The 16389-nt window shown below is 34.2% G+C and overlaps 1 protein-coding gene across 1 annotated transcript in view; it reads left to right on the forward strand.

The window, feature by feature from the left end:
* The window catches only part of LOC113515213 (tetratricopeptide repeat protein 28), an 81154-nt gene extending 74709 nt beyond the window's left edge, over positions 1-6445 (forward strand). The window contains exons 35-42 of the mRNA XM_052895995.1: positions 230-465; positions 1111-1275; positions 1670-1825; positions 2969-3072; positions 3578-3728; positions 4079-4230; positions 4517-4642; positions 4725-6445. Coding sequence (XP_052751955.1) covers positions 230-465; positions 1111-1275; positions 1670-1825; positions 2969-3072; positions 3578-3728; positions 4079-4230; positions 4517-4642; positions 4725-5905 — 2271 coding nt within the window. The 3' untranslated portion in view covers positions 5906-6445. The remainder of the gene's footprint in view (positions 1-229; positions 466-1110; positions 1276-1669; positions 1826-2968; positions 3073-3577; positions 3729-4078; positions 4231-4516; positions 4643-4724) is intronic.
* The last annotated feature ends 9944 nt before the right edge of the window (positions 6446-16389 follow it).

Here is a 16389-nt window from a genome sequence, read left to right on the forward strand (position 1 = left end):
TATTTCGATATTATAATCATAAATCCGATATCCTCTCCATAGCCCGTTGAGTAATTTGAAGCTTTTGCATATGGGCAATCGTGCAGGATCATGTTTCGATTCCATAAGTCATCACTGACAACACGTACTGGTTAAAGACCGTAATTTTTAGTAATTACATAGTTTCCATTAATATATAAACTTAGTATAAAAAATGTATATATAAAATAAACCCGTTTGTTTCCACGAGGTGGTGATATCTTGCGCCCCGTCGAGCGGTGCGTTGCAATCGAGCGAGGACGAGGAGACGAGTGTAGTGTGTGGCGCGGAAGCGGGGGCGGGTGTGTCGCAGTTGTGCCGCGCGCTGCTGGCAGCGGGCGCTCATGCGGTGCTACTCACTTTGTGGCCCGCCCCTCAAGACACAGCCACCAAGATACTGTACCGAGCGCTGTACTCTGCACTCTTACAGGGCAGCAGGCTTGCCAAGTTAGTGGCATTTAATTTAATAATAATAATTAAGATTAAAAATTTAACAGATTACTCTTTGAATTAATGAAATCGGACATTCCATTCCAAAGATATTACGGATTTTGTTCTGTATTTCAATCCCTTGTTTGCGATACCGCCGGCTACGGGACGTGGCAGCGGGCTATGCGGCGCAGATCTATGAGATAGGTACCCACGCAGCTCATTCGTGCGGTCGGCTTCCTACGCACCGGATGCTACCGACATTGAATGTTTTGATTTTATAAATGACACTAGACAATTTTTTTTATACAACTAAGAATGGCAAACAAGCTGACGACCCACCTGATAGAAAGTGGTAAGCGTCGCCTATAGACATGAGCAGCACCATGGAGATAACAGAGTATACTGTTTCGCCATGATACCCCCATGCGTTGCCATTCCTGAGGACTCAGCTGTTATTCCTCTGTACCCTGTAAATTCACGCCATATCCCACCCTTCAAACCGAAACATAGCCATGCAAACACAACTACTTTACGGTAGAAACACAAATGGGACAAAGGTATCCAAGCAATCGACTTTTGTACAAATGACAATAGCCCCCCACCTCCTTTAAAGGCGCCAGTTAATAAGATTTAGTCACTAAATTGTGAAACCAATTGCAGGGCGCTGGGCGACGCGATGCAGACGGTGCGGCACACGAAGCACTTCGCGCACCCGGCGCACTGGTCGGGGCTGCTGCTGCTGGGCGCCAACGTGCGCCTCAGCAACAAGGTCGCGCTCATGGGGCAGGCGCTCTGCGAGCTGCTCGCCGCGCCCGACAAGTGCCGGTCTGTATCGCGCATTACTCTTTACACGACAATAAAGTTTTTTTTTACGGGTGAAAATGGAATGGTAACCCCGCCTGCGCGAACAAAATACGCTGGCGTAGCACCAGTGAAGGGTGATCGACGAGAATGAAAACAGGCCAGTTAGCCCATCATGATGAATTCATCAGGAATTAACTATGATAGTTTCCAGGAGGAACCACTAGGAGATCGACCTGGTTGAGTATATTGCTAGCAATGGGATTCATGTGAGAATAGATAACGACCATTCTAAGCCCAGAACCTCAAGACAAAACCCTAGAATATCATTGATTCAATAAACTAAAATGACTCCCATTTCTTTACTACACATCCATCATTACGCCCAACTGAATACTTGTTTATTATTTAATTGCAGTGACGCTCTACGCGTGTGCCTACATTTAGTAGAGAAATCACTGCAGAGGATCGTAAGAGGACAGAAAAATGCAATGTACACGACCCAGAAGAGTATAGAGAACAAAGCAAATAACGCCACGGGCTGGAAAGAACTACTCATGAGCGTTGGATTCAGGTCAGATTGTAAATAAATTATTCTGCTTACATTAAAATGTATGCTACCTGTTCAGTTCAAACTCATCCTAATAAAGAGTATTTGTTACTCTATTCAAATTAATACTCTATTTACACTGAGTATAGAGCAGTACTTACTTTAATCCGATCAAATTTGTCCTAACTCTGTAGTTTATTTTTATGGGTGAAAATAGAATGGTAACCCCGCCTGCGCTAACGGGATACAGCGCTAGCGGAGCACCAGTGAAGGGTGATTGATGAGAATGAAAACAGGCCAGTTAGCCCATCATGATGAATTCATCAGGAATTAACCATGATAGTCTCCAGGGGGAACCGCGAGGAGGTCGACCTGGTTGGGTATATTGCTAACAATGGAATTCTAAGTCTCCATTACATCCCTTTCCCCCCAACTCTATAGTAAGGTACTGTTATTCAATATAACAATATTTACACTCATCATATCATTATCATATCAATCTCATATAAAACTCTCTACTGCTAAGTAAGCCTCTCCCTTGAGGGTTTTATTTATTTTTTATTAAGATAACTGTTGCCACACTAGGCAGACTGATTAGCAATTAATATTTGTCGTAAGTCAATACTTTATGTGGTTGCTAAGATGACCGGCAAATAATATTTCACATTAGGTGGGTAAACTGTTAATCATAATTGTAAGTAAATAATATGATGCTACCCACATTTAACAATGTTGCACCAAAAGTAAATTGAACATTGCAAATGAGTGTATTTATGTTTTAGATTGTACCGTCTTATGTTAAGTCAAAGGAAGTTTTTAACTAACCACTGAGATACAGGCTCAGCCTAGTTCGGTGGCTAGTAGGAGTGAATTGTTATTAAATAAAGAATTATAAATATAAAAAAAAATAAAAACTACAGTCAGGCCTTAAAGATGTTTTAAGAGGGACGCTGCTGCCCATGCCTGCGTTCTCTTAGTCGCCTCTTACGACACCCACGAGAAAGGAAGGGCTAGCCTATTTTATGCCGGGGCCACGCGGCCAATATTTACGTTCACTATAAAATATTTCTTACTCCAATAGAGTAATTCAACTTTCTATTTATTCTTTGTGTAGATATTTTCCAAGGTAAACAAATTTCTATATTTAATTCTAAAATATAACAACAGATTCGAACCTGCTGCTAATGGGATTCCTTCAAGCGTATTCTTCCCACAAAGTGATCCAGAGGAAAGATTAACTCAATGTTCCGCTAGTCTCCAAGCCTTACTCGGTAAGTTAAAATAACTTTATATTGTATTATATTGTAAAATCTTTATTATACATAATTTATTGGATACATTACAAGATTTATTATACAATGGCGGACTTATCCCACTAAAGGATCTCTTACAGTCAACCTTATGCAAGCTTAAAATTTTACGTAGGCGTGAATGAAGTGATTAGGAATTTTATTGTGTAAAATCATTTTATGTATGTAAAACTTTCCTTATACAAGAAAAGAATTCCAAAAATGTTTATACTTTATCAAACTTTTCTGGATGTAAGGATATTTAAATATGTTTATCAACAAAATACAGGATTTCAGAATATCAAATACAGGGTTGACATTTTTAAATATGCCAACCCAAAATTCCAATACAGTATTCTAGAATCCATAATTATTATAATTTGTTAATTAAGATCTAATAGTAATAAAAACATCACGAACACATTTGTAGAAGAACATTATAGAATTGACTTACAACACATTTGTAAATACTTATACTTACTTCCAGGGTTGACACCAACAACGCTACAAGCACTTTCAAAACTGATTTCGAACGGTGACGTGGCCGATGACATCATCGGCGTCATCCGCTCCGTCATTTCACAATTCTCCGTCAAGAACTCTGAAAACGACACCATCGAAGTTGCTGTTAACGTTAGGTTAGTTGATCTACTAATTTCATTAACTTTCTGACTCTTACATATTATATGTACACTTTATTTAAAACTCTTAGCTAAAATTTCCCATAAATAAAATTTTTGTAAACACTATCTTGTTACTTATTTCTCTAAAAAATCTTTTCTAAAAAGATAATGTATTAATAAATAAATTACATCAAACGTGATATTGTAACAATATTCACCTACTATAAACTACTAACTATACTACTATAAACTAACTAAAATCAATAATTTTAAAATTATTTTTCCCCTGGTTTTACTTGATTATGAAGTTTAAATATGACTACATCATATGTCTTACAACTATGAATATATCTTGTTGACATTAGGTTGTGGCGAGTGAATGGTTGCCACGAACTTTTAGCATCACTGGGCTTCGATCTGGCGGAAGTTGGACAGGACGAGGTGACGCTACGTACTGGAAAGTCTGCCAACAGGAGACACATACAGTTTGTGCTACAGGCTCTACTTGCTCTATTTGGTACGTATAATTTTACACAATTAGCCTCTACCTACATCATCTAATGGACAGTTATAATGACGTCGAAAATTACAACTATTTAATATTGTTTTCTCTTACATACATAAAATTATTAGAATAGATAGATATAAACAAATTGGAATAATTTCAGCTATTAGAAATGTATCATTCTCGTTTTATATGTCAATCATAGTTCCTGCAAGTTTTTGGATAACACGAGTATTTGTATATATAGACGACAGTCAAAAATATTATACTTATTTATCTTTCTGTCCACATCAAACAGATACCCAGGAAGCACCACGTAGCCTCAGCTTAGAATCCAGTTCGAGTATCGAATCACTAGCTTCTCTTGATGATGGCGATCTTGAGCCACATTCTGATGGAGAACCTCCACCAAGGCAACATCGGCGTAAGTACTCTCCTCAATACTGTTCCACTCTGTTCTGTTTTTTAGTAAAAGAAACTAATAAATATATGTTATTTTTATACAGAAGACAGTGTATCTTCGGTGCCACCTCCGCCGCTCCCATTGGGATCATGTGGCGGTGCCTTTACGATGTACGTCAGAGGCTCAGCATCTACAACGGCAGAAGTAGGCCGCGGTGAACCAGACGGCAGAACCGCTCCCCCTCCCGCACCACCACCTCCCAGATATAGGGGAGAAAGTGATGCCGCTTTCACACCTTCCCCACCTGCAGCACCACCCCCAGCTACCGCGCCACCTAGAGACGTGTCTCTAGCATTAGCACATCAGACTAAAATACGAACATTGTACACTCGACGACCACCGTCTGATGATTCTGATTGGGAGAGTTCAGGTCACGATACCGTGTTACGAAGACGCCCCGAGCATGCCCACCCGAGGTATCTAGATGCATTCTATGATCTTGCCTCGAGTCAAACTAGAAGAACAGAAGAGGAGAAGAACGATCAGGTTTTAAACCAGCCCTCAACATCGAAACGCGTGCAGAGACCAAAAATGGGCACAAGTAGTCGAGATTCGATGGCCCAAGTGCGCCACATGAGCGGGGAGCTCACTCCGACGATATCGGAAGTATACCATGAGAGGAACATCGGTTTAGGTCTTGCTCCTCCGCTAGCCGAGTTACTTCTAGCAGAAGACTCGAAGACAGAAATGAGAGCAGCTAGCTCAAGTGAGAACCTTCTTCTACAAAACTTAGAGAAGTTGGGTCTCCTGGGAGACACGACCGAAACTGAAGAAAGGTGGTGTCCAACCAACTCTTCACGGCCGTGGTTGTCAGCGCCTCCCCTGGAGACGGGCGTACAGGGGTCAGATCTCACGACGGCAGAAATTATCGAGAGACAGACTAAATTTAAGAAAGACACCGAGCCAAAGAGGAAAGAGGAGAACGCATACGAGCTAAAGCCTAAAGATGAAGTACCAGGTCCGAGCGGGATAGAGAAGCCTTCGGTTTCGCCGTTCTCGGAGTTGTCCCGTAGAGACGAGGGTGATGGAAGAAGCATTGCGGACTCACACTCGTCATATAAAGCACTAGTGTTAAGTCCGAGAGCGCCGTATCTCCCTGAAGAAGGCGAGGCGTCACTGAGTGCGCCCATGGAGGGCGGGAAAACGCATCCGCGGCCGCGCCGGCCGCCCGTACCGAGGACTCGCCCCGCTTACACCACACTCGATTTTCCACCGAATAAGTAAAATGTAGATATTAGGATAACTTTCATATTCATAGAATCTACTTGATATAAGCATGCTACTAGTGCAGTTCGTACCAATATTATAAAAAATGTGTAGACGTATTTGATTTTTTTAATCAAATACGCTTAAACGGCTCAACGAATTTGAATGCTTGGTACATCCCTAAATAGATCATGTCTTGTATTGCCCTTACCCAATTTTTATGAGTAAAGCCGCGGATTATAACTAGTATTAAGTAATAGTTTTAATTTGAGCTTAATAAATTCTGGCTATGATTGTATACTACCTACAATTCTACAGTTTTTACATTGTTACAATTTGTTAACTAATTATCTAATTAATTTAATGTATATTAGTACATGAATATAAATATTTTATACAGTCTCGTGTTAATATTACATAGACTTTAATTAATTATGTGCTATTTATTTGTGATTATAAAAACTTAAGTATACTATTACGTATTATAGATTCCTACATGTTTATTTTGTAATTTGGATTCTTGCCATTGTGTATAATTTTAATCTTTTTCATCATGTAAAAATCTTAAATTAAATACTTTAAAATACATGCTCTTTTACTAATCTTCTATTGTTAAAGATAAAATCATTTTGACATAATTTATCCATATATCTCTACTGAGACAAAATTTCCTTTTAGGACTACATGAAGACCAGTAACATTAAAACAAATAAATAATTAGAATAATATATCTACATATACATAATATATATAAAATAAGTAAATACTTTTCATTAAAAGAATCTTAGAATGCTTTCACAATTGGTGAACATCGGCGAAATTATAACAGTCACAGAGCATCTTAGATTGGCAAACGAGGTGATTACTCGCCTGATAGAAAGTATTTATATCATATATAAATCTTATACAAATCAAGCCGGATTGAGAGCCCTACTTAAAATGATACTATTACTAAAAAAAACTACCGATTTATTATGCAAATATATATAACTGTACAGTAATCGATAGGTACATAATTTATTTACATTATTTACAACACAACAGCAACAGACGAAATATATAAAAAGACATAAAAGAATACATATACAAAATAAGTAAAAATACATAAAAGAAAATAACGTATTTTTCCTTTCATGCTTGTGCACAAGTTTTACAAAATGATCACAACTCAGTTTGTTGCTTTGTCCTCAAAAGAACAAAACACTGATATTCTGATAAATATATGTAAAAATATTGCTTTATATCGTTACCTTTTTGTAAATAAATTATTAAGTATATACCTAGACAAAAATAAAAATATAATAATCTATTTTAATGCAATAGTAGCGAAATTAGGAATTGAACGTATGTACATGCATTCATCATCATTTCAGCCGTTATCCGTTCACTGCTGGACATATGCCTCTCCTATAGACTGCCATATGGAACGGTCCTGAGACACTTGTTGGATACATGCGTTGCTATTCCTGAGGACTCAGGTGTTATTCCTCTGTACCCTATAAATTCACTACCATATCCCACCCTTTAAACCGGAACGCAGCCATACAAACACGACTGCTTCACGGTAAAAATACGAATGGAACAGAAGTGCCCAAGCAAATGACTTTTGTAGAGAGGAAAGGGATTATTAGTGATGGGGTCTGACCCATTGCTAGCAATACACCCATCAGGTTAACCTCCACGCGGTTCCCCCTGGAAACCATCGTGGTTAGTTCTAGTGAAATTCATCACGATGGGCTAACTGACCTGCTTTCGTCGTCACCTATCATCCCTCCCTGGTATCTTGCCAGTGTATACCAATAGCGCAGACGGGGTTGTCATTCCATTATCACCCATTAAAAAAAAAACGACTTTTGTACAAAGTCTCCCCCTTGTATTCCTCGTAAGTATATTTCAATATCAGTATGTATAAAAAAAAGTAAATAAAGTATAAGTCACGGTCAATGCTATCACTATCTTTACACTTGTATGTATTATTAGAGCTTACTTAATTACATATAAAGTAACTATTACGAACCATTTCCGTTTCATTACGTATCAAATCAAGAACAATATAAGCCACGTATACACTACTGTAATACGTATCTTTATGATATTAATCACATTAGATCCACAATTAGATACGTTTCAAGGCTAGATCAAAATATTTATATAGGACTCGGCAACAAAGCAAGTGTCCTCGGGTTTGTTTTGTAAACCTTATCAAAAATGGGGGAAAGGGATTCTTAGTAATGGAGACTAAGAATCCTATTGCTAGCAATATACCCAACCAGGTCGACCTCCTCGCGGTTCCCCCTGGAAACTATCATGGTTAATTCCTGATGAATTCATCATGATGGGCTAACTGGCCTGTTTTCATTCTCATCAATTACCCTTCACTGGTGCTACGCTAGCGTATCTCGTAAGCGCAGGCGGGGTTACCATTCCATTTTCACCCATAAAAAAAAACGAAAAAAATAACCTTATCAAATTTGAAGTCCTTCTTTTATAAATAACTCAGTGTATACATTCAATTAAGCGCTAGACATCTAATCAGTTTCCGTGACAGCTGACATGGAAACCAACATTGGCTTCCACAAGCCAATAGCGAACAAAAAACCAGGGGGAGACTTTATATAACGTCTGTGTGAATACTTCTGTTCCACCACCCAACAGCTAGGCTTACATGGCTATATTTCTATATTAAAATGTGTTACTGTAATGTTATTAGTATATGTGACATTACAGGGTATGCGGATAAGGGATATCCATAATACCACTAAAGCCCACATGCCTTATTATATCTTCATATTGCGGTTCAAGTCTATAGGCGACCCCTGTTGGTCTTTTCATCATCATCATCATTTCATCCGATAGATTATTTGCCTTTCGAAATCACATATTTTTTTACAATAAAAAGTATTTATTATTATGTTATTTTCAACATATATTTACAATCAACAATCTTATTTGCCAACAATAGGTATCTACATGTCGCGTGCCACAAAGATTGATGATTGTATCTATTAATTAAATACTCATACAACACCTGCAACTTCAACCTTGGATTTCATATCTATTTACACATCAGGAATAATATCAAGTATCATTCATAAAGCTTTTAAAGTTTATACCTATCATTTTATTAATTCAAATTATTAAATTCGGAAATTCGAAATTCGAAAGAGAATTTCAACCGCAGATACTATCATAATCCATGTTCTGTAAAAAAAGATAAATTTATTTACAACAAATATAAAAATGCCTAAAAATACTTTCATTTTTAAACCAACGGATACTGTGTGTACGCAGCCGTAAACAAGTCTCTAATGTTGTGACGCGGATATGACTGGATACATTAACTATTTAAAATACCTACCAACATTATTTCCACCATTACAAATCTAGACTAAACATTATATTTACAACGAATAATATTTTAACGTTGTTTATTTCACACAATTTTACATATTAGTACATATTCATTATATATAACATAGAGACATGTTACTTTTTCCCTATTAGTCCTGGTCACAAGAAAATTCTTTATTAAAATATAAATCGAATCATTCAATTGTATTTTTCCTATTAAAGCCTAAATGTAGGTTTCTAAATTGACACAGCAACAAGAAATAAATACACACCGCATGAACGACGCTGCACTATTTCTTTGTTTTAGGTATATTCTTTGTAACGTATATTTAGTAAACAAAGGAGGAAAATGAAATGATTAAATGATGACAGATGAATATGAAATTGGATCAGAAGAAATGGAGAACCGTGTTTGTTGTGCAACGACAAGTATCCAACGGTTTCTCAAAAACGTTCAATTATATCTAATTCATAGTATTTACGGTTGTAATCATTGAGACATAAAAAGAAACTGAAAAATAAATTATGAATTATTCCATAATAATCGTGAACTACATAAAACCATAGTGAAAACATTGAGCGAGCTGAAGTTACCGCGTTAATGACCTTGACACTATGGTTTCAAAATAATAATTTTATTAATGTGTTGCGCAAAATTGCTATTGTTTCTTACAAACAATCTTGTTATCGTTGTAATTTATTTATTATTAACGCTCTAGTGAATTAATAGGGAAAGTAGACTATAAACCAACAGGGTTTTTTGTTAAAAAAAATTTATCTATTTTTTTTTACAAACAAATACTTCAATGTTGTTCAAATTAATATGTGATGTGTAAACTGTTATGAATCACCTAAGATATTATCTGACATAAACTCAAAAAAATAATTAATTGAATTAGGAACTTAGTCCTTTTTTTTCAAAATAAAACTTTATCCAATCTCTATATTATGATAATTTCAAGCACTTATTGTCCACTGCTGAATATATATATTTTTTTTTAATGGGTAAAAATGGCATGGTAATCTCGCCTGGGCTATCGGTATATACCGGCGGGATATCAGTGAGAGGTAAGGAAGAGGTGAGGATGAAAAGGCACGTCAATTAGCCCATCGTGACGAATTATAATTAATAATAAATTAGTCACGATAGTTTTCAAGGAGAACCGTGTGAAGGTCGACCTGATAGAGTATATTGATAGCAACCTTCCCATTACTAACAATCCCTTCCCCCTACTACTGTATATTAGTCTCCCTCATAAATTAGAGTCTGGAATACAAAACGATGCTCCAGCCGTCATATTTCTGCAACACATGAAAATTTTCCACCGAAGATACTTTCTTTCCCAGCAGTTGTCATTTCTCTAAATTATGTGATCATCCACTGTCACTTCAGCAATGATATTCTTCTGATTATATCTATCAGTCATTCTGACTGCATAATGGGATTAAATAGATGGTAATCTCTAGTCACATTTGACTAAAACGCTGTAACTATATTTAAATCCTTATAATTACCATGTTACAAACCTAAGACTGCTTACACAATACATCCAAATAAATAGCGTTCAAAAACGAATCATATTGTTCATACATAAGTTAATATCATAAATACTAAATATTTACTTAACACGCATTTAAAACTTTAAAACATGATACATTATTTATTACTTAAGGCTCTAATTTAGGTATATAGATACTTTTCAAAACTGCACCAAAAATTTGTAAATTTTTGCGATCAAATCATGTTCACGTCATCGCAAAAATTTCTTAATTTTAAATAGATTTTGACAAAAAATTATAAATATTTAGAACATACAATGTCACAGACAGGCAAAGCTTTATTGAAAAAACACCTTACGTTTACCTAAAAAATATGTAAATGCACGTATATGATATTTTGAATAAATAAATAAAAAAACAATTAAAACTACATATTTGCATTGCAATGCAAAAATCTAAATATTACGTAAATAAAAAATTACATTATATTTTTTATAAATATTACATAATATATGTATTTCAGGTAGCGAAATTAAAGCACTTTACGCTCCAATTTTTTGCCAGTGTGCAATAGCGCCTACATTCCCAAATATTATAATCGTGCTACTACTTCGGCACGACATTGTCTTTAAGACTATTGTATTCAAATGCTTTTTGTGTATTTCCTAGTTCGGCGGTAGCACTACAAGGGTTATGATTTTTATGTAGATAATACAAATAAATCATCAATTACGCAACATTATGCTAATATCTATCTCGGCGTATGAAATACTATTTACATAGAATAATGCGTTTATACTGTAAGTAAGTATATAATTAACACATTTAAATAAGTAAAAAGTACACTTTATTTTCAACTAAGATTTTCTAGAATAATTATGAACTTATCTAATACTTGTTAAATATATATGATAAAAAGCCTATTGTATGAATTTAGCTGTAAATGTACGTGTGTTATAGGTGACTCTAATCAAGTGTTTATCTATCTATCTATCTATGTCATTCTTCCTCCCAAATAGTACGCGTATAATAAATGTCATCAAAAATTGTTAAGCTGCTGATGTGCCAAGTTTACCTCTTGGCACTCGACCAAAATCCTTTCACATTTACAATATTATTAAGTATTAATTAATTATAATATTAATGAATTTCAATTTAGATATTTTAAAATAATGTAAGATTATTTTTGATTTATTTGTTAATTTATTCAAAAGAAATTACAATTAAATAATTAAAAACTAATGAACAATATTTAAGATCTTAACTCAATTACTTTAAAAGTATCTAAAATAGTTGGGTATAAACCCGATTCAATTTATTCTAAACTTAAAAAAATATTGTTACCTAGCAACACTTAATTATAAATATCTGCTTCATTCAATACCATTGGAATGCAATTATAAACGAAAATAAATAATGTCGTTCACTTTTAAAGATCTTATCTGGGCATAAACCTGTAGTCATTTACAAGGACTCGTTACTTTCTGCGATATACCATAGATAATTTAATAATACCAACTTGATAGAGTATGCATTACGTGGATGTCCATATTAAATGTACTAAACTGAATTAGTGATAGTATAACATGAAACTTTAGATTAAATAACAAACCAAATAATTTTTTAGGAAGCAAATCCAAATATATTTAACTTATTTATTTATTTAACTGTTTCTTGCACCAGAAACATAATATGACAGTCAAACAGTTCAAGTGAAATACAGTACAAAAGCCAATCTTATCGCTAGGGCAATCTCTTATAGACAACGTTTGATTAAAGGAGAACAGATAGAAAAAGAGCTTGCCTAATTATTTACTTACTTGACAGCGCTGTTTGTATGAACACTTCAAAATCTTTTTTTAATGTTTCATTAATACTATTATTAGGCTCAACATAATATACCCATTACGACACAACCTATATTCATTACTACATTATTTTCATGCGTTTTATAACTTGTATAATAAAAAATCTTGCTGTCTGTTCAAAAACAAAAACGAATAATCATTTTAAAAGACCTCATACTCGTAAAAGCTTCGAAATATTTCATTATATTGTATTTTAGTTTCAATGTTCACATTCCCTTCACTGCTCTATATTATGTCCTTTATAAATTACACATATTTACCTCTATGCATCTACATACGAGAATTATTCCATATTTTCTTCAGCAAAATTTTACTTTTCAACTAAAGTGATTCAAATACATCTCTTAGTTCTCCCAATCGTGTATGTTCCTTATTTTTTTTAATAACTTTCTATCTAAATAAGTTATGAAAAATAATGAAATCAGGGGGTCTACCATGAAATGAAATTCCGAATTTTCGGGCTCAATTTCGTGTTTTTGTTCGTACCTAAATTGACCCAATAAATGGAGCTCTGTTTGACTATTAGGATCATTTAGATTAGAAAATTTGGACTATTAGGATAGAATCATAAATGCTATCCTAATAGTCCAAAGGAACGATATTTTAATATTTTTAAACGGCATGTATTATGTAATTTTAACATCAAATTTCTATTTCGTTCGTCCCCGAAATTTTGGAAAATACGAGTATTTCATGGTAGGCCCTCTGGTCCGTTAGTACGTCGTAACGAGTGTCAAAGAATATTGCTGGCAATAGTAAATTAGTATCAATAAATTCCCCATTACACCATAAATTTCTCAATCTTTTTTTTCACATATTATTTATGATTACCATGTTTAAAATATTTTCAAATATATTATGGGAATATTTCTTTCTAACTGTTGCATGTTGTACCTATGTTATAATACTATACGTAAGTACATGCGAATCTACAATTTTAATTGTTTTTAAAATATCAAAGTTATTATTATTTTCCTCAAAATGATGACTCAAGTAATCATATACTAATACATGCCTACTAACAACACAATAAACTTGTAACAAAGTAAGTATGAGTTATATTATTATTACTAAAAAGATTACATACCTAACAGTATTGTTTCCTTGTAATCAGTCACAGCCTGCGTTACATATTATATTGATACACATATACATATTGATATACGTGTAAACCTATAAAATAAATACACTCACGAATCGAATTCAATCTAATGTGCCAATGAGCGTGCATACTGCAGTCACTCAGATTTATTTAGTTTGTTAACAATTTTTCATCCAGAAAGTTCCACAAAAACTTAGACTCGCAAATTATTAACATATTTACCTATATCAAATTATAGTTACATAACATAAGTAATATCCGAATCGACAATAAAAAATAATTGAAACGGAAGCCCTAAAACAAATAATGCATAAAGTGACATCTTAATCAAATTCGTCGTGGCCTTGCCATATCTAAAACTACCATAATTATTAATTATATACGTATCTGTTGAGTAGCCATAAATTATCGATGCTATATAATGTATCAATAAATCTATTAACCTTCGTGGCCAGCGGCGACTTACAAACGGGAGCAACGCAAATCATTTCAATTTCAATAAACATTAATAAGTAGTTATTAATCAAAACTGCCGAAATTAAAACAGACATAATGAACTAATACAAATATGTTCTGTATTGATCGCTAGTATGTTAACTAACCACACGCTTCAATCATGGCTGACTTCTACCAGACATGATCGATTCAACGTTGAGTCTGAGAGCAGTTTATTTTCATTCTTATCAACGGCATCCAAGTAAATTAATGCTTTAAACATGTACATTATTATTTATGAATAAATAAATAAGCCAACTCTTGGGTCAGCAGATAAGTCGACTAGACGCTTTAATATTTTTTTAAATTACTTGTGTTCTTTAAGATTCCATAAACTTGGAATAAAAGAACATTCGAAGCCAATGGCCTTTTATCTATATATACCAGTATATAGTATATATACTATATAGTATTCACAACCCACATACCTATTATATATTTTATTTTCCTTTACAATGTTATAAAAAATATCCATATTACATTTTTTTTTATGCCTGAAAATGGAATGGTAGCTCCGCCTGCGCTAACGGGATACGCTGGCGGAGCACCAGTGAAGGGTGATAGATGAGAATGAAAACACGTCAGCCCATCATGATGAATTCATCAGGAATTAAACATGATAGTTTCCAGGGGGAACCACGAGGAGGTCGACCTGGTTGGGTATATTGCTAGCAATGGGATTCTCAGTCTCCATTACTAACAATCCCTTCCCCCCATCCATATTACATTACGATAAGTACCTACTATTACTAACCTACGTAACGATATAACAGTATTAAACCTTAATCATTATTACGAATACATAAGCAGAGACCACAAAATGTGTCATGTACATCTATTTGTCACTATTTCTTTTTTGCAATTGATTACAATAAATCATACGTTGTTGACGGCTAAATTATAATTTTATTGCTCTACTATGTACATTAGTACTAGTACTAAAACTTTAATATTAAATATTTAGACACACTTATTGCATCTAATCATTTTTGACCTTTAAAATAATTTGCATTTCTTGTAAAGAAATACAAGTAGGTAGGTATATAGTTTCATTGTAGGAACGTTATTCATTAATAATATTAATATTATAATTGGTGTTCTATTTAATACAGTTATGTTCCTTCGTTTCATTATTAGTTCACTGTATAAATGCAAGAAGCTAAATTTTACAAATTATTACTATTAAACTTGCATAAAGAGAAGGATTTATCAGACATGTTAATCTTTTACTGGATTAATTTCGTTGTGACTCATAAACCAGCATTCAGTTTAAATATGGATTTAACATGTCTACTTATCGTGCGCTTACTCATAAATATGTGCATAATATAAATCGAAAATTGTCTGCAACAGCGACAAGTTGGTTGTAAAAAATTCAACTAAAGTTTTGATCCATTTTTTAACTTTCAAAGAATTTGAGTCTCTCGATGTCGTCGCCTGTATTTCCTTTCACGTTTGTTACATTTCAGAAGGTGGTTGGCATTCCACGGCGTCAGACATAGCAAGTTCAAGTGCCACGTACGACTGCCTATCACACTGTCATGTAACATTTCATGACATGAGCGTTGAGCAGTGCATGTCAGGGCAAAAGGCGGCACAGTTGTTCACGCCTTCAAAAGAATTAAAAGTTCAACTAAATATTTAATCTACAAAGACACACTCATTTTTTTTTTCTTAAATGTCACGTCTTATTACAATTTTATTTATGTTTTTAAGATATCCATCGATTCAATATTTTAAACAACAAACACAAGTTTAAAGATTTTACAGTACATTATTAACAGTAAATTTTTATATATTACTCAAATACGTACGTATTTAAATAAAAAAAAAAAAAGAAATACCACGAATTCGTCCGCACTTAGGTAATTTTATTTTTCCTTCCCGTAAAGATTTCCAAAAATTCTTTGAGGTCGATCTACCGAATTTTCAATTTCTATAATTATAAGGTAATTAAAAAAATTTAATATCAAGTGGTATTTCTATTTAGTTCAGTTACTTTGAATCTAGATTATAAATTCGTCTTATCCTATACAATTCGCAGCAAATATATATAAATATAAAATAATAATTACTATTCCTTTTTAAAAAGCAGGCAGTACACCTGGGATTCCTCCGGAGTTGCGAGTGCTAATAGGCAGCGGTAGTTACTTGCCGTCAGATAAGCTGCATGCACATTTACCCGC

The sequence above is a fragment of the Galleria mellonella genome, unplaced genomic scaffold (assembly GCF_026898425.1).
Source record: "Galleria mellonella isolate WM207_F2 unplaced genomic scaffold, CSIRO_AGI_GalMel_v1 utg312, whole genome shotgun sequence".
In the NCBI taxonomy this organism is placed as follows: domain Eukaryota; kingdom Metazoa; phylum Arthropoda; class Insecta; order Lepidoptera; family Pyralidae; genus Galleria; species Galleria mellonella.